This window comes from Polypterus senegalus, chromosome 17 (assembly GCF_016835505.1).
Source record: "Polypterus senegalus isolate Bchr_013 chromosome 17, ASM1683550v1, whole genome shotgun sequence".
Classification (NCBI taxonomy): Eukaryota; Metazoa; Chordata; class Cladistia; order Polypteriformes; family Polypteridae; genus Polypterus; species Polypterus senegalus.
Genome location: NC_053170.1, coordinates 2,580,254 through 2,603,822, shown reverse-complemented (window position 1 = coordinate 2,603,822; position 23,569 = coordinate 2,580,254). Strand labels below are relative to the sequence as shown.

Sequence of the window (23,569 nt, the reverse complement as noted above, 5' to 3'; positions counted from 1 at the left end):
AATAAGCATCCAAATCGCTCCACTAAGTAAGAACTGCCATGCACCACCACCCACAGAATCGAGAAAGAGCTGTCAATCCTGTGCGTGTCCGGGCCGGGTGAGGTTTTCTGTGTTGAGTCAAATGAAGCGAAAGGCTCCACACCTGGTGGTGCCCTTCCGTCAATTCCTTTAAGTTTCAGCTTTGTAACCATACTCCCCCACCGAACCCAAAGACTTTGGTTACCCGGTTGGATGCCCGGCGGGTCATGGGAATGACGCCGCCGGATCGCGTGTTGCGGGGCCTGCATTGGTGAATCAGGTGAGACGGTAATGAAGCAGAGGCACAGGGCTTATTGGTTTTTAAAGACTGCTTTCTTCATTGGGTTTTAACCAATGCACGGAACGAACCAACACACAATCGTCCGTGTGGCGCACAGGCGCGGAGGGAGGAACAGGAGGAGAGGAGGACGACCTCCACTCCCTCCGTCATGCTAGTCTGCTGATTTCTCGTTCAGCATACACCGCCTGCTCAAGTGCCCACCTCCAACTCGTCACTCGAGTCTTTGTACAGTCCAGATGCACCTGTGAGGCTAGGGTTGCCACCCGTCGTTTAAAATACAGAATCGTCCCGTATTTGAGAATGAAATTGCGCGTTCCGTGGCCTTGGCCCCCGCTGCAGTATGCGTCCCTTATTTGTTTGTATTAAAAGTGGTAACCCTACCTGTGACTCACGAAGACTTTTCATTGCTCTGTGCGGTTTTGGCTGCCTTTCTATATATGATCCACCAAGACACCCGACCACGGCAGGAGGGCGGTGTGTACAAAGTGCAGGAGCATCTAAGAAGACGCATGTTTGTCGCGATGCGAATTGCTGTATGTAGCGTGTAAAACAGTTTGCTATGAGCAACAGTTTCGTCAATGACATTTCTCCAAAAAAAAACCCGACTGACAGAAACAAACAGTTACCTGAAGCAGGAATTTCTATGACATTGAAAGAAGTGTTGTTTCCATGAAATACATTTGAAGCGGCAGCCATGGAGGGCAAAAGAATAGTCAACGTGGCTCACAGCTGGGTTTGGACCGCAGCACAGACCAAAGCGAGTGAGTATGTGTTTGATGAGCTGTTTGATTTGGCGGGCAGTGGTCTGAGGTGCGTTCCTGAGCGCGTGGGAGGAGGGGTAGAGTTTGTGGGCGGGGCTTCGTTGTTCCTTTCGCATGGTTTTTCATGGTGGACGCGGTTGGTGTCGAAACCGAAAAGAATAATGAAAAGTCAACGTGGCTTAGACGTGCATGTGGACTCCTAGCACAGACAAAAGGGGCTAACTGGGTGGTCGGTGAGTTTTTGCGTTCGGGCACATGGGTAGGCAGTGTGAATGCGTAGAGAGCGAGGGTAGACGCGGGCCGGTGAAAAAGGAGTGTTGGTGGGCAGGAAAACGTCTTCCGTGTTCCTGCAGGAGCATCTAAGAAGATGCATGTTTGTTGCGGATGCGAATTGCTGTATGTAGCGTGTAAAACAGTTTGCTGTGGTGCAAGCGGTCATGCGTTGTAACCAAAAACTCGTAGACTGCTTACTTCATTGTGTTTTAACCTCAGTTGTAAATGATTGTCTTAAAGATCCCATGAGATACCCTCGCAAACCGTTTCACACGCTGCATATGGCGATTCACCTCCGCGAGAAACACGCCTCTATGAACAGTCAACGTAGCTCGGAGGTGCATGACATGAACATGGCATTAACCAGACCTGCACCGCATGTGGCCTCCACGACAGACGAATATAAATGACGCCACTTTTTCTGTGTCCTCGCGTCCGACTTGGTGGGCGTGGCCCTGCGAGTTGTCGTCATATCCAATGGTCTTGGAGTTGGTGGGCGTGGCTCCTTCCTGCGTGCGCCATAGGTGTCTCACTTGTCGGCGGCTTAGTGAATCCACGCCCCTTCCGGCGTGCTTTTCATGGTTGTCTTGCCTTAGTGAATTATATATATAGATATTCAATGTGTGTTTGTGTATTGTAATAAGACTCTGAGACAGTCATAAACGTTTGGGGTTTTTGGGCCCCGTATACTGTAAATTAAAGCCAAGGTCTTCCAAATCTCAGAACAAAAAAAAAAAGAGAAATGCGTTAGACAAGACAGGGAGGGTGGCACGGACATAAAAACCGGAAATTAGGAACGTGGAATGCTGGGATGGCGTGGTGGTGGATAGCTTTTGGACGTCATCAACAGGGGACCAGAGGGAAGGAAGGAACCCGGAAGCGATGATGTTTTGTTTCTGCGGGAGGAATCACGGCGGCTTCTTTCTTTCTATGAAAAGAGAGAGAGAGAGGGGTTAGTACCCCGCATTTGTCCCCTGGCACAATTTGTCGCGATGCACGTCGGGTCCTTCAGCTGCTCCCCATGCGCTAGTGCGTGACAGCATATACACACACACTCACACACTCACACACTCACACACATAGTTATGTATATGTATATATTGTGGCCAGGTGCACAGGTAGGAGCAACAGAGAAAAGTATGGGGTACCAGCCGAGTCGTCCCGCTTACTGCTTGGTCCAAAAACAAAAAACACATCTTTAGGTGTCAACAGCCTCTTAGGTAAAACTACGAATGACAAGCTATGAGGCTGTCACAATAAGGGTCGATCAGTGGGTGGGTGGGTGACTCATTGTGGAAATGATGCGTCATTCTGGGCAGCTGGGCTTCTTATGGTGCAGAAATCAGAAGGGGCGGGGTTAAGTGCCCTCACTGGGCGGTTCCTTAGTGCAGTCCAGTTTAATTCAACTAAAAAGTTCAATAAAAATAAACACTTCATAGCTTTTAGGTATCGGGTTTCCAAATCAACAAAAAAGGCTCGGCTTTAGCCATAAGTTGAGGGTCTCTCTGCCCAGGAGCCCAAATGATGCCTCCTTCTAGGCATCCAGGACTTATTGCTGGGGAACCAGAAGGGGCGGGGCTAAGTGCCCTCACTGGGTGGTTCCTCAGTGCTGCAGGGAGAGAAGGAGAAGAGAAAGTTAGCAGCAGCGCCCCCTCTCGTCCCGGCAGGTTATCACATTACTTCGATCGAGATCCCCTGACATGCATGAGTGGCTATGTGTGTGTGTGTGTGTGTGTGTGTGTATATAAATATACATAAAATATACAGGGGATGTTCAAAAAGTTTCTGCACTTTTAGATTTTCATTGGAAATGGTGAAGGCGGGCGATGTAGTAACTGGTCACGTCTGACAGGGTCACGTGACTGGGAAAATTGCATCATAAAGGAAGGTGACTATTTTAAAAAGTGATGTCATTTATTTTAGAAAATCTTAATAAATGGAGTTCAGAAAAATGTGTAAACTTTTTGAACATCCCTCATGTGTATATTAATAATATACTGTATATATATATATATAGTAAAATAAAGGCACTATATTGCACCTGACCCAACACAGATTGACACGGAGGCACGTGTCAAACAAATGACCTGTTTATTTTTCTTCACGTCTTCCCCGTAATCCCTCCAGCGACAACACAGTCCACAAGTAACACCAAGCACTCTTCTTCTCTCTTCCACCACCACTCCTCCTCAGCAAGCTTTGTCCTCCTTCCACCCGACTCTGGCTGATGACTGGTGGTCGCTGGCTCACTTTATTGGGTACCCAGAAGTGCTCCAGGTGCTTGATTGGCGACATCCGGCTACACTTCCGGGTGTGGAGTGACCAATGCCCAGCAGCTCCGGCTGCAGCACCCCCTGGCAGCGCCTGCAGAACCCAATGGGGCTGCACAGAACTCCAACTCCCATGAAGCCCTGGGGGAGTCCGCTGCAACCCAGGGAGGCTGCCATCTAGCGTCCAGGGGGAAATAATGGGTTTCCCACTGGTAAATATGGTGCAGGGCGTCCCGGCCAGGCATTGGCCCCGGCCACCCATCACAATCTATATCCATCCATCCATCCATTATCCAACCCACTATATCCTAACTACAGGGTCATGGGGGTCTGCTGGGGCCAATCCCAGCCAACACAGGGTGCAAGGCAGGAAACAAACCCTGGGCAGGGTGCCAGCCCACACACACCCAGCACACAACAGGGACAATTTAGGATTGCCAGTGCACCTCACCTGCATGTCTTTGGACTGTGGAAGGAAACTCATGCAGACACGGGGAGAACACGCGAACTCCACGCAGGAAGTACCCGGGAAGCGAACCCTTAAGGGTCTCCTAACTGTGAGGCAGCAGCGCTACCCACTGCGCCACCGTGCCGCCCTCACAATCTATATATATATTGTAAAATAAAGAGGACAACACAGCATCAAGGGTTGGGGTTTTCCGGCCCCGTATACTGTAACAAACTGAAATAATTCTTTGTACAGAACAAAAATACAGGTCATAAGGATAAACAAAACTTTGCTTATGCGCCGACGACTTTACATGCGCCGGCGGCCATTTTTATACAGGAGGAGCCGGAAGTGGAGGAATGCTGGGAAGGAGGCGTGAGGGATGACGGGATTCGTGGCGTCAGGGAAGATGGCGGAGGAAGGGCGGAAGTGGACGTGGTGCGGTCAGGTTATGGTGGCGTAGCGTCTTTTTTCCTGAAAGAGAAAGCAGAAAGGTTAGTACCCCGCCATTCCCTACCGACAAACGTCCTTCGAAGTGATTTCGGGTCCGCCCGCGGCCTCCTACTCGCCCATGCGTGACACGACCCCCTCAGCCCAAGACCATCCGGTCGGGCGGACCTAACCGAGAGGTCGTGGACGCGGGAGAGGGCATCGGCGTTGGCCTGAAGGCCGCCGCGGCGATAAGTGACCGTGAACTTATAGGGCTGCAAGTCCAGGAACCACCTGGTGACTCGCGGATTCGACTCCTTGTGAAGGGACATCCACTGAAGCGCAGCGTGATCAGTCACCAGAGTGAATTCGCGACCCAACAGATAATACCGGAGATAAGTCACGGCCCACTTAATAGCCAGGGCTTCCCTCTCCACCGCCGCGTACCTGGTCTCCCGGTCCAACAGTTTCCGGCTTAGGTACATCACGGGGTGTTCGACACCATCAACGCTTTGGCTCAACACGGCGCCGAGGCCTGTGTCCGAAGCGTCGGTCTGGAGGATAAAGGGTAACCCAAAATCCGGGGTCCGCAATACCGGTGCCGACGTAAGGGCCTGTTTTAGGTCACTAAATGCGTGTTCCGCTCTGTCGTCCCATACCACATGCAGGGGAGCGCCCTTCTTCGTCAAACTAGTCAAGGGTGCTGCCCTCTCGGAGAAACGGGGCACGAACCGGCGGTAGTACCCCGCTAGCCCCAAGAAAGCCTGCACCTGTCTCTTGGTATTCGGACGGGGCCATTCCAGGATGTCTTTGACTTTGGAACACTGGGGTCTCACCCTGTCCTCGTCCCACAAGGTAGCCTAAATACTTGGCCTCCTTTAAGCCAAAAAAACATTTACGGGGGTTAATACGGAGGCCGGCTTTAGCCAGTGTCGCGAGGACAGCCGAGAGCTGCAATAGATGTTCCTCCCAGGTGCCGGAATAGATGACGACGTCATCCAGGTAGGCGGCACTATAGGACTGGTGGGGCTTCAGCACTTTATCCACCAGACGTTGAAAGGTCGCAGGGGCCCCGTGCAGCCCAAATGGGAGGACCTTGTATTGCCAGTGTCCGCTAGGGGTGCTAAAGGCAGTTTTTTCTTTTGCAGATGCCGTTAAGGGAATTTGCCAATACCCTTTGTCATATCAAGAGTAGTCAGATATCGAGCCGCACCCAGCCGCTCGAGGAGGTCGTCAATGCGGGGCATAGGGTAGGCATCGAACTTGGAGACCTGGTTTAGACGTCTAAAGTCGTTACAGAATCTCCAAGAGCCGTCTGGCTTAGGAACGAGGACAATCGGACTGGACCAGGGGCTGTGGCTCTCCTCGATGATGTCCGAGTCCAGCATCCGCTGTACCTCCAGTTCCACCTCGGCGCGTTTTGCCTCCGGGAGTCTGTATGGCCTCTCCCGGACGACTACTCCGGGCTCCGTGACTATATCGTGGGCAATCAGCGCAGTCCGGCCTGGGGACTCGCTCACCACCTCGGGGATGGCGAAGATGGCCTGGGCAATCTCCTGCCGTTGTGTGGGCGTTAGCTCGTCGCCGAGGTTAAGGGCAACCGTGCTAGCGAACAGCGAGAGGGATCTATGTGTTTGGGAGTCTCCTCCCGCTCCTTCCATGGCTTTAATAAATTAACATGATAGATCCTCTCGCTCGGTCGACGATTAGGTTGCTTGACTAAATAGTCGACGAGCCCCTTTCTTTCCTTAACCTCGTATGGCCCCAGCCAGTGAGCCAATAATTTGGAGTGGGAGGTGGGACGAGTACCATCACTGATCCCCGGGCGGAACTCCCGGAGGACGGAGTTGCGGTTGTAGCACCGGACCTGCGCTGCCTGCGCACGAGTCACGTGTTCTTTGAGGAGAGGCCTGATTTTGGTGAGCCTGTCGCGCAGTTGCGCTACATATTCCAATATATTAGAGGAGGGAAGGGCCTCGGCCTCCCAACCTTCTTTTAGGATATCCAAAAGTCCCCGGGGTTGTCGCCCATATAACAGTTCAAAAGGGGAGAAGCCCGTAGAGGCCTGGGGTACCTCCCGGTAGGCAAAGAGCACGAGCGGAAGGAGTTGGTCCCAATTCCTGCCATCAGCGTTGACTACCTTGCATCTGTTTAAGCGTCTGGTTAAAGCGCTCTACCAGACCGTCCGTTTGGGGGTGGTAGACAGACGTCTTCAGGTGCTTTATTCTCAGTAATCTGGCAACCTCCCTGAACGTATCTGAAGTGAAGGGAGTACCCTGGTCCGTGAGGACTTCTTTAGGGATACCCACTCGGGAGAAGAGGTTAACAAGTTCCCGTGCGATGTTTTTGGTGGTAGCGGAGCGCAGGGGAACCGCCTCTGGGTATCGGGTCGCGTAATCAACCATGACCAATATATATTTGTGGCCCCGGTTGGAGGGCTCCAGAGGTCCTACTAAGTCGACCCCTATCCGGTCAAAGGGAACATCTATTAGGGGATCGGGCGAGAGGAGCACGGTCCCTCCTAGGAATCTGGCGAATCTGGGCAGTCCGGACAGGACTGACAGAAGCGCCGGACCTCCTCGTTGATCCCGGGCCAGTAAAACCGGAGCTTGATCCTCTCCAGTGTTTTCTCGGCCCCGAGGTGGGCGCCTAAGAGGTGTGCATGAGCCAGCTCGCATACCTCCCGCCGGAAGGTACGCGGAACTAGCAGCAACTTCCGCACCTCACCCTCGTGAGTTGCCACCCGATACAACAGATCATTTTCTAAGACAAAGAAGGGACCACGTGGTATGGAACTGTCCGCTTGTGAGCCGCCTGGCAGAACAATCGCATTCCTGGCAAACCGCAGGGAATCATCGTTCCATTGTTCCCTCTTAAATGAGGCAGGCGTGGAGCGAAACTGGTGGTCCAGGCCGCTCAGGGGATCTAACAAAGGGCTGGGGGGATGAGCTCCTTGGCTCGTCCCTTCGCCGGTGGGAGGTCCCGGCTCAGAGCGCGTGGCCTGAGAACTCACCCCCCTTGTGCCTGCGCCATTTTGGCTTGCCTCAGTGCATGGCGTGGAGACCGGGAAGGGTGCCTTGTCCCTCCATAGCCAGACCCAGTGAGGCCCCAGGAGTGGTGCGTGGCTTACCGCTTTTTCTTTGCGACCAGTCTTGTCCGAGGATCACTGGAAAGGGGGGTTCGGGTAACACCGCGACCACCAGTTTGGACAAATCCCCCCTCCAGGAAAGATAGCATGCTGCGGAACGGTAAGCCCTGGTCTCTCCGTGTACACAAGTGACCCGTACATGTTTGTTTAGCCACTGTCGCGGTAAGACATAACGGCGACAATAGTTATGTTGCTGCCGGAGTCGAAGAGAGCCACCACCGAGTGCCCATTTACTAACACCACTCCCGTGTTCGGACTTGCCAAAGGGTGCGGCGGAGTACAGTACCTTTCCGCCGAAGTCCAGGTGCAGTCCATCGGCTCCATGGGGGTGTTCAGCGGGCAGGTGGGTAGCAGGTGGCCAGTCTCCCCACACTTGTAACAGCGCGGAGAGGCCGGCTTTTCTCGGGCTCTGGGAGGTGCTTCTGCAGCGCGTCGAGAGGGCTCGGGGGTGGCCGCCCGTCCCGGCCGGTTCCCGCGAGCTTGCCTTTCTGCCCCCCCGGCTCGGAAGACCGCGAGCTGGCGCTCCAGGACTTCCAGGAGTCCTGGCATGTCCGTATAGGGGTGGCGCCGAACCTGCTGGGCGAGGGGGCCGGGCAGTGCGTTGACCAAGCCCTCACAGGCCACCTGTTCAACAACCTTCCGGGCTTGAGGGCCCTCGGGCCGTAGCCACCGGCCCATTTTTCCCCAGAAGTCGAAGGCCTGTGCTCGGGCCGGCTTCTCGGGGTCAAACTGCCAGCCCCGCCATTCACTCGCCTGCTGGCTCGGCGTAATGCCGTAGCGCCAGGATCTCCTGTTTCAGGAGCTTATAGTCCGCGGCCTCCTCCTCAGGGAGGTCATAATAGGCCCGCTGCGCGGGCCCTTTAAGTAGGGCGCCAGAAGGGACGCCCACTCGGACCGCTGCCACTCGTTCCGGGTGGCCGTCCTCTCAAAGATCCCTAAGTAGGACTCGATGTCGTCCGCCTCCGTCATCGGTACAAGGGACGGAGGCTTTGGACGAGGCGGTTCGGCCCTTACCCTCTCGGCATCCGCGAGTTTAAGCCTTGGCCTCCAGCTCCCGGGTAGTAGTAGCCTGTGCTTGCTGCAGGGACTGGATCTGGGCATTCATGCCCTGCAGCACGGTGTTGAGGTCCTGCCTTTCAGTCATAGTTAGTCGCTTCTTCAGTGCAGCTATCCTGCCGACTACGCCACTGTAAAATAAAGAGGACAACACAGCGTCAAGGGTTGGGGTTTTCCGGCCCCGTATACTGTAACAAACTGAAATAATTCTTTGTACAGAACAAAAATACAGGTCATAAGGATAAACAAAACTTTGCTTATGCGCCGACGACTTTACATGCGCCGGCGGCCATTTTTATACAGGAGGAGCGGAAGTGGAGGAATGCTGGGAAGGAGGCGTGAGGGATGACGGGATTCGTGGCGTCAGGGAAGATGGCGGAGGAAGGCGGAAGTGGGCGTGGTGCGGTCAGGTTATGGTGGCGTAGCGTCTTTTTTCCTGAAAGAGAAAGCAGAAAGGTTAGTACCCGCCATTCCCTACCGACAAACGTCCTTCGAAGTGATTTCGGGTCCGCCCGCGGCCTCCTACTCGCCCATGCGTGACAATATATATAAATGTGTGTGTCCAGGTCTGTGTGTGCATTCATAAAGTCTTCAGACCCCTAGTGCCACCCTCACAATCTATATATATATATATATATATATATATTATATATATACTGTATATATAAAAAATAAGTGTGTGTGTGTGTGGATTCAGAAAGTCTTCAGACCCCTAGATTTAATTTGAAATGGATAAAGTTGCCATTTTTGCCCATCAATGTACACTCAGTAGCCCATAAGTGATGTTTATCAAAATTACAAACAAAATGGATTCCTAACAAAGGCCATTGACCAGAGGATCAACACGACAGCTCAATGAGCCAAACAACACAACCGGGAGCTGATGGCTCAGCAGCAGGCCGAAGTGTGAGAACTCTTTGTGTAGGCCCGGCATCAGGAGGTCCCACCCCCCTTGGTTTAGCTTGCGGAGAACAAGGAAGATGAAGCACGAGATGAATAAGAACACAAAAACAGAAAAACAGACCACATGATCTGAGCAGAGCAAATGACAGGATTGATGTCCGAAGGGTCATTATGAGGCTGATGAGGACGGAGGTCTCCCTCTGCCGGTCTCCTCTCCTCTCTTTGGCCTCCTGGTGCCTTCTGATGGCGCTTTTCCACTGCATAGTACGGCACAGCACGGTTCAGTACAGCTCACCTTGGTTCGGCTCAGTTCGGCTCGGTTTGCATTTCGACTGCAGTTTAGTACCGCTTTACAGTGGGCGGGATTATTCTCGTGTCGTTATAGTTGCGCCGCCTCTACTGCCGTGACATCATCGTAAACGCGCCACAAACACACACACAACAATGGAGCATATCGACGGAATGGTGTTCTTCATTCTCGGCATGTGGATGTTTTTTTTAACTTGTCCCTACAAGTCCGATGGTAGCCGTGTGCGCCCAAGAGCTTAGCGACCTCCTGAAAAATTTTCATTCCGCGTCGCCCCATCCAGCTCTCGCTCGATCCGCTCCTCGGCTACCAACGAGAGGAACGTCTGTACTTCCTCAATAGACTATGAAACAGCCATTTTTGGTTAAAACAAAATGGTGCGTCCGAACCTTCGCTGGCTGTGCTAAAAATCTAGCGGGTTTGTTGTGTCTCGTGTCGCAAGTTCAGTGACGATTTTCTCCGGCCAATCAGTGACCAGCAGAGTTTACACGTCACGTTTTGGTAACGGTTCGGCGCGCTTGGAACCTCGGCTGAGGTGGTACTAAAAAAAGGACCAGGTACCAGGTACTGTGCCCAGTGGAAAACCCCCCAAAAGTGAGCTGAACTGAACCGTGTCGTGCCGTACTGGAAAAGCGCCATGAGTGACTGACCGTCTGTGCTTTTCTATTTAGTACCAAACCGGTGTAAAGGAGACTGCAGTCACCTGTGCCTGCTGCGCCCCGGAGGGTACACCTGTGCCTGTCCCCAGGGGTCGTCCTTCAATCCTGGCAGCTCCACGAAGTGTGACGCAGGTAAGTGTCCCTTCATTACAAGGACCGCTGGCTGTCATCTATGTGACCATGGAGTGCATGCTGTGAGTTTTCCTTTCTTCTCCTGCAGCAAGTGTGCCCCCACCCTTCATGCCACCACCGTGCTTGTGTCGCAATGGAGCCACCTGCTACCTGGATGACAATCTGGCCAAGTGCAAGTAAGAAGCCCGCATTCTCTCTGTGTAGTGGGCTTCATGACACTTGCCCTGTGTTTGTCTCACTCTCTTAGCCCTTGATTTGTTTCATGGATCTTTTATTTTGGCCCCACAGGTGCCCACCATCCTGGAGCGGTGACTTTTGCCAGAACAACGATAATCTGCTTCAACAGTCAGGTGAGAAGCGGAAACTGAAAATGGCTGCAAGTGTTCTGAAAACGGCTTAAACAAATATGAAAGACTGTAAGGCTACAGCGTTACTCTCGCATTGCACTGACGTGGTGGTCCGCCAATGGATCCCACCCCTCTTATGATGCCTATCAGCTTAACGCCCACGATACGCTCTGTGATTTGTGTGAACGCCGTATTACAGTCCACTCCCCAAATCTGTGGAGGTTACGTTCCTCGAGCGCCCGTGAATTGTGGATGTGGTCAACCAAATGCCTGCTTTTACAGTTCAAACCCGGGGGTGTCGAACTCCGGTCCTGGAGGGCCGCAGTGGCTGCAGGTTTTCATTCTAACCTTTGCCTCAATTTTAAGTAACTTGCCGCAGGCCCCTTTGTTTCTTTTTCCTTAGTCAGCAGCCAAACAATAATGAGATGCAAAACGAGCTGAAACACGACAAGCTAAACGTGTGCCCATCACACAATGTGTGGAAATAAAGAAGGGTGACATTTTGACATTGTTCTTAGAAAAAAAGAGAAAAAGCAACAGTTTTGGAAATGCCTGTTGTGGCAGAACGAGAGCAGAAACAGGCTGTGGAATTAAATAACGGGTCTAATTAACAGCAAGAATTGTCTTCTCATTAAGAAACTGGTTGGAGTGAAACTGAATGGAGTTTGAAGCCCCAGTTTAGCTGTTCATCTGTCAGCTCGTTTCATGTCTCATTTCTGTTTGGCTAACATTTAATTATGAAAAGAATGAACTCAAAGGACTCCATCCTTAAATAAACAGGGAATGAAATGAAAGGGAAAAGGAGTTAATTAGCAGTGAGAACTGGTTAGGAAAAGGGTGAGAATGAAAACTCACCAGGCCTGGATTTTCGACACCTGTGGTTTAAACCCTAAATATGCCCCCAAAACACTTGAATTTCATTTCAAACTCAACTTATTAAATCTCTCTATTATATAAAAAAAAAAAAATACCTGCCTAGAAACACTAGGAATACGAGACGTGTGAAGATCACGGAAGACACTTAAAAGACCCGCGAGACGAAAGAGACTGGCCACGGAGCGTCGCACGGGGACCTTCAACACGAGACTTTGCACCAAGTGATTGACCCTTCAGGAGCGTCTCGCGGTGACATAGAACACGAGAGTCTTGGCAGACACGCCGTACTCACAACTCAATAAGAGCGGCCGTGTGAGTGAAGGGCGTTGAGCAGACGCAGATCCGGGGCTCTCAGCGCGTATAAAGCGTCGAAGGACAACACGTTACAAATGAAACGTAGACAACAACAACAACATTTATTTCTATAGCACGTTTTCATACAAACAGTAGCTCAAAGTGCTTTACATATTAAAGAATAGAAAAATGAAAGACACAATTATAAAACAAAATAAATCAACATTAACATTGAATAAGAGTAAGGTTCAATGGCCAGGGGGGACAGAAAAAACAAAAAAACTCCAGACGGCTGGAAAAAAAATAAAATCTGCAGGGATTCCAGACCATGAGACCCCCTGACCAGTCCCCTCTGGACATTCTACCTAACATAAATGAAACAGTCCTCTTTGGATTTAGGGTTCTCACGGAAGGGCTTGATGATGATGATGGTCACGTAGACTTCTTCCTTTTAATCCGTCCATCATTGTTGGAGCCTCATGAAGCTTTGAGTAGGTGGAGGTGGCGCAGGCCGGAAAAAGAAACAGAAAAGAGAGTTGGGGTCAGTACGGATTTTAGAGCCACCATGAATAGTTATTTTGAGGAGATTGAACATATAGAGTATCAGGATTAAGTGAAATAGAAGTTAGGTTGAAGTTATGAGAAGGCCATGTTACAGTAACGTGTGTTCAGCAGTTCTTTAAAACTGCTCTACTGTATCAGCCTGGTGAATTCCTATTGGCAGGCTATTCCAGATTTGAGGTGCAGATCTTAGACGACTAAGAGAAGAAGAAAGCAGCGCCGAGAAAAGAGACTCAAAAGCGTTGGAGAGACAAAAAAAGAAAAAGAATAATCGAGGGGCAAATTCAGAAAGTAAGGACAGTGGGATTGAAACAAAGCACATCCAGTTGGGCTCAGAATTACAAGACAGAGGAGAAGTTCACAAAGACGTTCACAAACGCTGGCGCTAAACACACGCGGAGCAGGTTGGAGATTAGGAATTCGAAAAGCTCAAAAAAATAAAAACGTTGGCGCCATACGCAAATGTGGAGAAAGTTAAAGAATATGAAAGTAGGAAAATTAGAAAGTAAAGATCGCAGGGGCGCAAACAAACGGAAATTATTACTCGACAGAGGGGAAATAATCACCGCGGACCAGGTGTCATTGAAACAAAAGCAGGATAAAGCGAGGTCAGAAATAAAAGACAAAGAGCAGAAAACAAAGTAAAACGTCATGGAGAGGTTAAGAAACGAGGGGGCCAAACACAGGCAGAGCAGGTTAGAGAAAATGAAAAGTGGAACTCAAAAGACTCGTAGAAACGCACGCAGAGCGAGAGACAGAATATGAAAGCAGAACACAACGACAGGGTCAAAGCAGAGAAAGTAAAGATCGCATTAGAGAAGAGAAAGAACGAGAAATGAGTACTCGGAGAAATAACGAAAAGGCGAATAGAGATCGGATATACGGACACGGGTGATATGTCAGACGTATGGAAATATTGTAAGTCAGAGAATTTCAAAAACGGACTTTACCTCACGGGCGACACGGTGGCGCAGTGGGTGGCGCAGTGGGTGGCACTGCTCTACCGCAGTAACGAGACCTGCGGGTTCGCTTCCCGGGTCCTCCCTGCGTGGGTTTCCTCCCACAGTCCAAAGACATGCAGGTTGGGTGCATTGGCGATCCTAAATTGTTCCTAGTGTGTGAGCCCTGCGGTGGGCTGGCGCCCTGCCCGGGGTTTGTTTCCTGCCTTGCACCCTGTGTTGGCTGAGACTGGCTCCAGCAGACCCTTCCCCGTGACCCTGTAGTTAGGATATAGCGGGTTGGACGATGACTGACTGACTGACTGACTGAGTGAGTATCCAGTGAAATGGCCGCATTACAGTTTGTACCTGAGGACCTTCGCTGAGAAGGCACCCCAACTCTGAAACGAGATGAAAGTCAGGGGCTCAACCACGAGAGTGGCTACGTAATCCATAAATTCAGTCCCCACCGCTGCCACCTGTGTCCTCCCGAAGTGAATTCCTGAGCAGACCCGTGACTGGTGACCAGGATTTGTGGAATGCCGGACTTGCGTTGGTTCATCTTCGTGATGTGTGGTGGGTCAGGGGGACATCATTGAAAATGTGTATCAGAGAAACCACAAATGGATTCAACTGCCTTTCTTTGTTCCTTCTTCTAGTGGCTGTGGCGGTGGGTGTGACCGCCGCTCTTCTGGTGGTCCTCGTGTTCCTCGTTTTCGCAGCACACCAGAGATCCAATGGCAGGAAACTCTATGACCTCAGTGGCGTCTTCACCCTGCCCAGGTGTGTCTTGTCTTGATGTGTTCAGACCCCAATGGAGGGCTCGTTAAGTGAAACAAAAGCACGATAAGATGACAGCAGAAGGCCACCATGTGACGCTTTATTGGCTTGTCAACCCCTGCCTCCTCGGCCTTCTTCATGTAACACGCATGTCTCTCGCCTTCTGTTTTCGACAGTTTTATGAGGAGGAATGCAGGCACGGAGGATGAGGAGGGCTTCGCCAACGTCTCCTACTCTCAGCACAATGAGCCGTCTGTTAGCATCGAGAAGACCAGCTCGGTAGGTGCAGACCCTCGAGTGTCACCACTGGTGTCACCTTCAAGGGGAGGAGGGGCAGTTCTGAAAAGGGCTGTGACTTCGTTGTGGTCCTGAATCATTTCCAGTAGCTGGTGGGAACCGAATGTGATTAGGTGGGCTGATGAAGGTGGGTGACGTGGTGGACCCTTGTGCAGCAATACCTGCTGTTTGGACCCAGAGCTTGTTGTGGTGGGGTCAGTGGGTGTCACCAGCTTGCTGAAGACCCCTGTTGTGGGCTCATAACTCTTAGTCATTTATTCGCAATTAGATCCTCGGGGCCGGCTGGGCAGTGGTGTCCTCGACCGCGTCACCATCAGATGACACGCTGGTGACCAACAAACCGGCTCTCCAAATGGAGTTTGTCATAACTTTTTAAAATCACTTTATTACAGCCGCTGTAAGTTAGCAAAAATAAATTGTGGGAACGGAGTGTGGGAGGCGTGGGTAGCAGCAGTCACACATAAATATATGGAAGATGTGGACCTGCTTACTTTACCAAGACAACTTAGTGAAGGAATCTGATTAAAATCTAACATAAGCCACAAAGTAGAAACTGTTAAAATGAAGCCATTTCAGTTTGTGACAAATTAAAACGACAACACCGGCTGACAGGACACCATCGACCCGTTTTACACGAGTTCTGAGAAAATGGATGTCATAAAGTGGTGACACACAAGAGTCCTCACAGCAGTGACACAAACGCACAGTCAGCGATACTAAGGGAAACAATTAAACAGATGATAGATAGATAGATAGAAAGATAGAGTGAAAGGCACTATATATTAGATAAATAGAGTGAAAGACACTATATAATACACAGATAGATAGAGTGAAAGGCACTATATAATAGATAGATAGATAGATAGATAGATAGATAGATAGATAGATAGATAGATAGATAGAGTGAAAGGTACTATATATTAGATAGATAAATAGAGTGAAAGGCACTATATAATAGACAGATAGATAGATAGAGTGAAAGGCACTATATAATAGATAGATAGATAGATAGATAGAGTGAAAGGCACTATATAATAGATAGATAGAGTGAAAGGCACTATATAATAGACAGATAGATAGATAAATAGAGTGAAAGACACTATATAATACACAGATAGATAGAGTGAAAGGCACTATATAATAGATAGATAGATAGAGTGAAAGGCACTATATAATACACAGATAGATAGAGTGAAAGGCACTATATAATAGATAGATAGATAGATAGATAGAGTGAAAGGCACTATATAATAGATAGATAGATAGATAGATAGAGTGAAAGGCACTATATAATAGATAGATAGATAGAGTGAAAGGCACTATATAATAGATAGATAGATAGAGTGAAAGGCACTATATAATTGATAGAGTGAAAGGCACTATATAATAGATAGATAGATATGAAATGATCTATAGATAGATTCTTACAGCACCACTGCCTCTGTCCAAGTGGGAGAGAGATCAGTGTAGCATATAGATGATGGTATCCTCCGCCATCAGCATGGGGTCAGAAGATGGAGGATGCAATTTACCAACATGCTGGAATTCTATGAGAAAGCAACATCAGGGTACAACCAGAGTGGGGCAAATAATGTTAGAAAGCATTTGATAAGGCGCCACCTGAGAGGGTGGGCATCAAACTAAAAGAACTGGCAGTTCAGGGTTTGCTGTGTAGACGGGGGGCAGAATTGGCTCAGACACAGAAAGCAGATGGTGATGGGGTGAAGACCCTCATCAGAACTGGCCGATGTTAAGAGTGGTGACCAGCAGGAGGCAGTGCTGGGGCTGCTGCTATTGTTAAATAAATAAGATAGGATTATAATGTAGGGTGTTGAACCGTGTTGGCCATTATGAATGTCATGAGAAGTCAAGCAAAATTACCCCTTTTATTGGCTAAATGAGCAGATTACAATATGTAAACTGGCAACTGAGGTGCCTTCTTCTAACTGATCTATTTAGTTAGCCAATAAAAGGTGTCATTTAGATAGGAATATAAGTAACACGTTGGTTAAGTCTGCAGATGATTGTGGTGTTATGGGTCCACAGCTCGTTGAGAAAAGGCCATTCATTTTTAATAAATAATCAATGTGCTCGCGGCTTAGTGAGGGGACGTTGGGCCATAGTGGGCCGTGGGACGATCCGTAGGGTGTGGGCGTTTCTCACCTAGTGCACAGGTGAGGAACTGCCCACATTCATGGTTGTCCCGTGGCTAATGCTGCAGCTGCTGTGGCCCTCGTCATTTTAAAAAGAAGCGCGAGTCGGTTTTAGGGGGAGGTGTAAAAACGATCGGAGAGGAAAAGGAAAGGAAAGAGAGGACGGAGGTTACAGGGAGCGAGTGTGGAAGCAGGCGGTGCCGGAGAGAGACAGACACGCGGTGCGTGCATGTGGTGAGCGCGCGATCGAGCGCTCGTGGGCAGCTGTTTGGAAGCTGGGTGTTAGGCCGACACCCAGGTGTTTGAGTTGAGGTTGCTCCCGCTGAGTGAGCAGGTAGCGGGAGTGCCTAGAGGAAAGCGACGAGCCGTGGAAAGGCAGCGGAAGTCGGGAGGCTTGGTGGTGGAGTCCCCAATGTGAGCGTCCTGGCTATTGGGGTAATCAAGTCTCGGGGACTGGGATGAGTGCCAGACCGAAGCCAGGGATCGGGAGGTCTCCAGTCTCGGGTGTGTTGTAGGAGGGCAGCTGCAGAGAGCGTCTTGCCTGCTGCTTGGCCCAAACGGGATAAGCAGGTGAGACGCTAACAGAAAACGCTAATAAACGATGCACCGGATTTGTTGTTGGTTTTTAAAGACAGCTTCCTAAAGAAGATTTTAACCTCTGGTTTTTAAGGATGTGTTTTTTTTTTCTATTTATTGGTTTTATCCCCCACGTTCTTTTATGGATTATTTGATGAAGAATTTGAATTGAAACTGCACTATTTATTTGAACACTTGTTTTGTTGTTTATTAAATAAAAGCACTGTTTTCACTCTTAACCATCCCCTTGTTCAGATGCTCAATTATTGCCTTCACTGACTAGCTCACTCAGTAACATTATCGACGGTGTTGGGTTCATGTGCTTCCAACAGCAAAGGGAGTGTGGAGCCAGAACCCACATCGTCACAATGATACAGAGAGAGGTGGATTGGAAGATCATCAAGAATACGTTAAATCATCACAGAAGGACTTGGACAGCAGACAGGCTTGGGCAGATTTGTGGACAATGGACTTTAATGTCAGTAAATGAAAAGAATTACACATAGATACATGTGAAAGGCACTATATGATAGATAGATAGATAGATAGAGTGAAAGGCACTATATGATAGATAGATAGATAGATAGATAGAGTGAAAGGCACTATATGATAGATAGATAGATAGATAGATAGATAGATAGATAGATAGATAGATAGAGTGAAAGGCTCACAAACCTTAGGAAGTTTTTGTTCACACAGAGAGCCACAGACACTTGGAATAAGAGACCAAGTAGTGTGGTGGACAGAAGGACATTAGAGACCCACAAAACCCAACTTGGTGTTATTTTAGAAAGAACGAAGTGGGCAGGACTGGTCAGCTCTTTATGGGCTCCTCCAGAATGTTCTAATGCTGTCATGACAAAAGTATCCAAGAAATCTTACAATGCAAAAATATAAAAGCATCAAATTCCACAGAAAGCAACTGATGCATGTTAGGCCTCACCTGGATTCCTGTGCGCAGTTTGGGTCTCCATAAAGACATAACAGCACAAGAAAAGGTCCAGAAAGGAGCAACTGGGCTGATTTTTGAGGAGATGAGTTATGAGGAAAGATTAAAAGAGCTGAGGCTGAAGGAGATGAAGAGGAGACCTGACTGAAGTGTTTAAAATGATGAAGGGAATCAGTGCAGTGGGTCGAGACGGTGACTTTAAAATGAGGTCCTCAAGAACACGAGGACACAGTTGGAAACTTGTGAAGGGGAAATTTCACACAAATGTTAGGAAAAGAACAAATGAGAAATGGAATAAGAGACCAAGTAGTGTGGCGGCCAGTTAGACATTAGGGGTCATCAAAGCCCCATTCAGTGTGATTTTGAAAGAATGAAGTGGACAGGACTGGTGGGCTGAACGGCCTGTTCTCGTCCAGATTGCTGTTCCGATGTAATCCTTACCCAAGGTCCTCTGTAATTTCACTCCCGTCCGACTACATCGTGTCGCTAACCTGTTACGGGCTGCACTTTCGCAGTTCAGTAAAGATTACAGAGACGTTCACCTCCTATAACAAGTCCATAAAAAACGACCCCAGGTAAAGTTAGCTCCGTGTGAATCGATTACAATCCCAGGGGTCCGCCGATAAGAGCGACTTGACCTGCCAGAGCCCGACTTGAACCCGACTAAAAATGTCTGGAGAGACCTGCAGCCAGCCGCCCACCGACGGTCTCTGGAGAGGATCTGCAGTGAAACATGGCCCAATCTGGGTGTGTAAAGCTTGTCACATCAGAACCAAGAAGACGCCAGCCTGGAACTGCTGCCAAAGAGTAAAGGGACTGAATTATCGTATCATCGGGATATTCCAGTTTTTTAGTTTCAAGTGATTTGAGAATATTCCAATAATTGTCGCTTTGCCATTCTGTGGTGTTTAGTGTTGTCAGATGTGGGAAAGACTGCAACATGACTGACATGAAAAACGTGAAGGGGTCTGAAAACCTTGTGAAGGTGCTGTAAGTGTAATGTCTAACGGGCCCCTCTTTGTCTTCACAGGTTAGCACAGATGCTGTGGCTGCTGAAGGAGGCCATCTGAATTTTGATAATCCCAGTTACACCCCTCAATCTCCTCTTGGCCTGGGAGCGACTGCACCTGCCAGCACGAGTGCCAAGGTATGGACTCCCTGTGGTCGCAGTTCTTGACATTACCAGCAGATGTCACCGCCTGTGAGAAATGTCTCAGGCTCCGCCCCTCTCTGCCTCATGTCCTGGCGATCAGAGGCCAGCTGGCCAAAGCGAAGCCTCCATGGACCTAACTGCGAGGGGCCTCGTGGGTAGCAGCGGGCAGGATGAGGATGTAGCAGACCCCTGGACCTTTGGATTACCCAGCAGCCTTCTTTACCACATTGCCTTTTGAGCAAATTTCCTGGTCTTCTCTTATGTATGGATATGAAACTAAGAGGAGTGGGATCCTGAGCAACCAATGTGAGACTGCTGGGCAATGGAGTCAAATACCAAATATGTCCCACTCATTAATGTCCCATTTAGGGGTTTGAGATGCTTGATAGCAAGGAGCAGCAAACGTGACAAGATAGAAAACGTGGGCACAGCATCCCACTCAGGGACAACGTGAACTCTTTAGAAAGTTAGAGCAGTTTTAAATGTAGTTTACTTACTTCATCCAAGAATCGGCCAAATTAACATTCAGGGCTGGCCGTGAATGAATACCAAATATTATAAAGAGCAGTTATGTTGACATTTCTCACAATGGGTTCTTTTGCAAGCATGCATGATAGATAAGAGGCACTATATAATAGAGAGACAGAATGAATAAATGAATGGCATCATATAATAGATGTGAAAGGCACTATATGATAGATAGATAGATAGATGAAAGGCACTATAAGATAGATAGATAGATAGATAGATAGATAGATAGATAGATAGATAGATAGATAGATAGATGTGAAAGGTACTATATAATAGACAGATTGAAAGGCACTATATGATAGATACTGTAGATGTGAAAGGTGCTATATGATAAACAGATGTAAAAGGCATTATATAATTAATGGATAGATGGATAGATAAAGATGTGAATGGCATTAAATGATAGATGGATAGACAGACAGATAGAAAGATGTGCAAGGAACTATATGATAGATAGATAGATAGATAGATAGATAGATAGATAGATAGATAGATAGATAGATGGGAAAGGCACTGTATAAGTAATGCATAGACAGACAGATAGAATGATGTAAAAGGCACTATATATCCATCTGTTCATTATCCAACCCACTATACTATATCCTAACACAGGGTCACAGGGGTCTGCTGGAGCCAATCCCAGCCAACATAGGGTGCAAGGCAGGAAACAAACCCCGGGCTGTGTGCCAGCCCACCGCAGGGCACACACTCGCACACACACACACCAAGCACACACTAAGGACAATTTAGGATCGCCAATGCACCTGACCTGCAGGTCTTTGGACTGTGGGAGGAAACCCACGCTGACACGGGGAGAACATGCAGACTCCACGCAGGGAGGACCCAGGAAACGAACCCTTAAGGGTCTCCTAACTGCGAGGCAGCAGTGCTACCCACCGCACCACCATGCCGCCCAAGACACTATATAATTATTGGATAGACGGATAAATAAAGATGTGAAAGTCACTATATAATTAATAAATAGATAGATACATAGATGTGAAAAGCACTATATACTAAGTGTGTGCTTTGTGTGTGTGCGCCCTGCCTGGGGTTTGTTTCCTGCCTTGCGCCCTGTGTTGGCTGGGATTGGCTCCAGCAGCCCCCCGTGGCCCTGTAGTTAGGATATAGTGGGTTGGAAATGGATGGATGGATGGATAGATAGATATGAAAGGTTCTGTATGATTGATAGATGTGAAAGGCACTATATATTAGATGCAGAGGCCCTGATTTCACATCCCAGCTGTGCTGCCCGGGGAGACCCCTGGAATCAGTGAGTGTAGATTGAGGGACACCCTGGTGGCTACTGGTAGAACTGGGCCGGGTGTTCCAACTACACTTTATATGCGATGACCTCCAAGAGCTGTGCTTTGACGTCTGCTCTTTCTCTTGTAGAAACATCAGCTGCTGTTTAACAGGAATTTTGTGGAGACGTTTGACAATCCTGGCTATGAGGTGAGTGTGGTGTAGTGTGATATGACGTGACGTAGTGTGTGTGTGTGTGTGTGTGTGTGTGTGTGTTTTGCCGACTTAGTCATCATGGGCTCTGCTGTAGGCAGCACCTGCCCAGTGTCCGTACAATGACTCATGTGGACAGCTGTCACATCTCATCCAATAATTAGATAAAGACGACGCCGTTGGAGAAAATGCGTGAATCATAGCACTGCCCCCGGGGGGGGTGCTGTTTTTAGACTCCCCTCTTTACTGTGTTGTCTGCAGCCTGCACATTTGGGCAGTACAGAGATGAGTGCCAACTCAGAATTGATTTTTTTTTCCCCATTGAATGAACAGAATCCTTTCCAAATCCCATTGTGCCTCCCAGTTCAGGAGACATTGGAGAGACGGAAGGGTCCTGACATATGGAGTGGCACGGAGATCATGTGATGTCTCTGAGAGGACAGCCCACCATCCTCAGAACAAATGACAGCAGCCTCCTTGTTAGTCCCCAATCACTTATAGCGCCTTTAATTGTAAAGGACACAGGCTGAATTTAACATTGTCATCAGGCACCGTATAAAATTATGAGTAATATTTTTAATGTCTGGGCAAAATCGTAAAGTGGATGTCTGAGATGTTACTCCCAGAATTCCAAGCAGAATGAGTGGGGGTGCTCAACAGGATATACTGGGGGCTATGCATGGCTAAATGACCCTCTGGAGCCTCTGCTTCAGTCTCTGGGTCCTCACAATGACGCCTCACAGATGCAGCCTATCAGCTCTGAGCCCCCCACTCGCTAATGTGCTCCCCAAGTTCTCATGGGGCTCCATTGTACCCTCCAACACGCCATAAAAATGCATGTTAGGTGAACAGGCAGCCCTAAACTGGCCCCCTTTATATATTTATATCTATATCTATATCTATATCTATATCTATATATATATATATACTGTATATTTATATACAATGTTTTTTCCAGATGCAAGTTCCCAATTGAACTTTCTCAAGATGGCAGATTTGCCCGTCTTACGCCCCTTCATATAGAAAGAGGTTGGCCCAGGTGGGTGGAAGTCACTGGTGTTATTCTGGAGTAAGAGAAATGACATTAAGACACAGCACCACCCCTGGAGTGGCAGGGCATTACAGTCACCAGGGCCCTTACTCTGTCCATGATGCACACACACGTGTCAATATATACTGTACATATTATATTTGTCTGTGTGTACTGTATATGTACAATGTACAGTGTATATATATATATATATACAGTATGTGTATAATTTTGTTTGCTTATATTTCCTAACAGGAAAATGGCGGCCCAGCCAGCTTTTTTGAATCTACATCATAACTGCCCGAGCACAGCCTTCCATGGTGACGGTAGGCTGTGTCTCCATCGGTGTGTTTGTCCAATCAGACTGCTGCTGTATTTTGATTTTGTGCATTCATTAGCGTAATAAACTTCTCTTGTCCATTTATTGCTTTTCTGTATCATTTTTGTGTAACTTGGCTTTTAATTCGCATGTTACCCGAGGCAGTGATTGCAGGTGTGGCAGAGGAGACCTCCTCACGGTCGTCACTTCAGTCCACTGTTTTTTTTTTTGCCCCACCTTTTTTCACCACACCCCTCCCATTCTCCATATGCTCAATTTCATTTGCATTTACTTTCCCCGCCCACCTTCCCCACTCCTGTTTTGTATGCCCCACCCATACCCCCACTTGTCTGTTTCTCTCTCTTGCCACATCTGTTTTTGACTCCACCCACTCTGTTTACCCCACCCTCTCTCCCCACCCACATTCTTTGTCCCCACCCAGATCATGGGGATGACTTTTAGGGTTCACTGGCTGTGAATGACATGTTGAATAAGCGTCCCCTGTAAGAAGGAGAATCTGCAGGGTTTGGCCTGATAATTTTGTTAACCGATTTTGATTGTTAGTGATGTCACCTTGGCCTCAAGTCTCCATTATGTCTGGC

General features: G+C 48.7%; 1 protein-coding gene across 1 annotated transcript in view; it reads left to right on the top strand.

Annotated features, from left to right (window-relative positions):
* The window catches only part of lrp2b (low density lipoprotein receptor-related protein 2b), a 184,999-nt gene extending 162,044 nt beyond the window's left edge, over window positions 1-22,955 (top strand). Inside the window, exons 72-79 of the mRNA XM_039740545.1 lie at window positions 10,586-10,705; window positions 10,794-10,881; window positions 10,994-11,055; window positions 14,381-14,504; window positions 14,678-14,780; window positions 19,507-19,623; window positions 21,556-21,615; window positions 22,904-22,955. Of these exons, the coding sequence (XP_039596479.1) occupies window positions 10,586-10,705; window positions 10,794-10,881; window positions 10,994-11,055; window positions 14,381-14,504; window positions 14,678-14,780; window positions 19,507-19,623; window positions 21,556-21,615; window positions 22,904-22,945 (716 nt within the window). The 3' untranslated portion in view covers window positions 22,946-22,955. The remainder of the gene's footprint in view (window positions 1-10,585; window positions 10,706-10,793; window positions 10,882-10,993; window positions 11,056-14,380; window positions 14,505-14,677; window positions 14,781-19,506; window positions 19,624-21,555; window positions 21,616-22,903) is intronic.
* The last annotated feature ends 614 nt before the right edge of the window (window positions 22,956-23,569 follow it).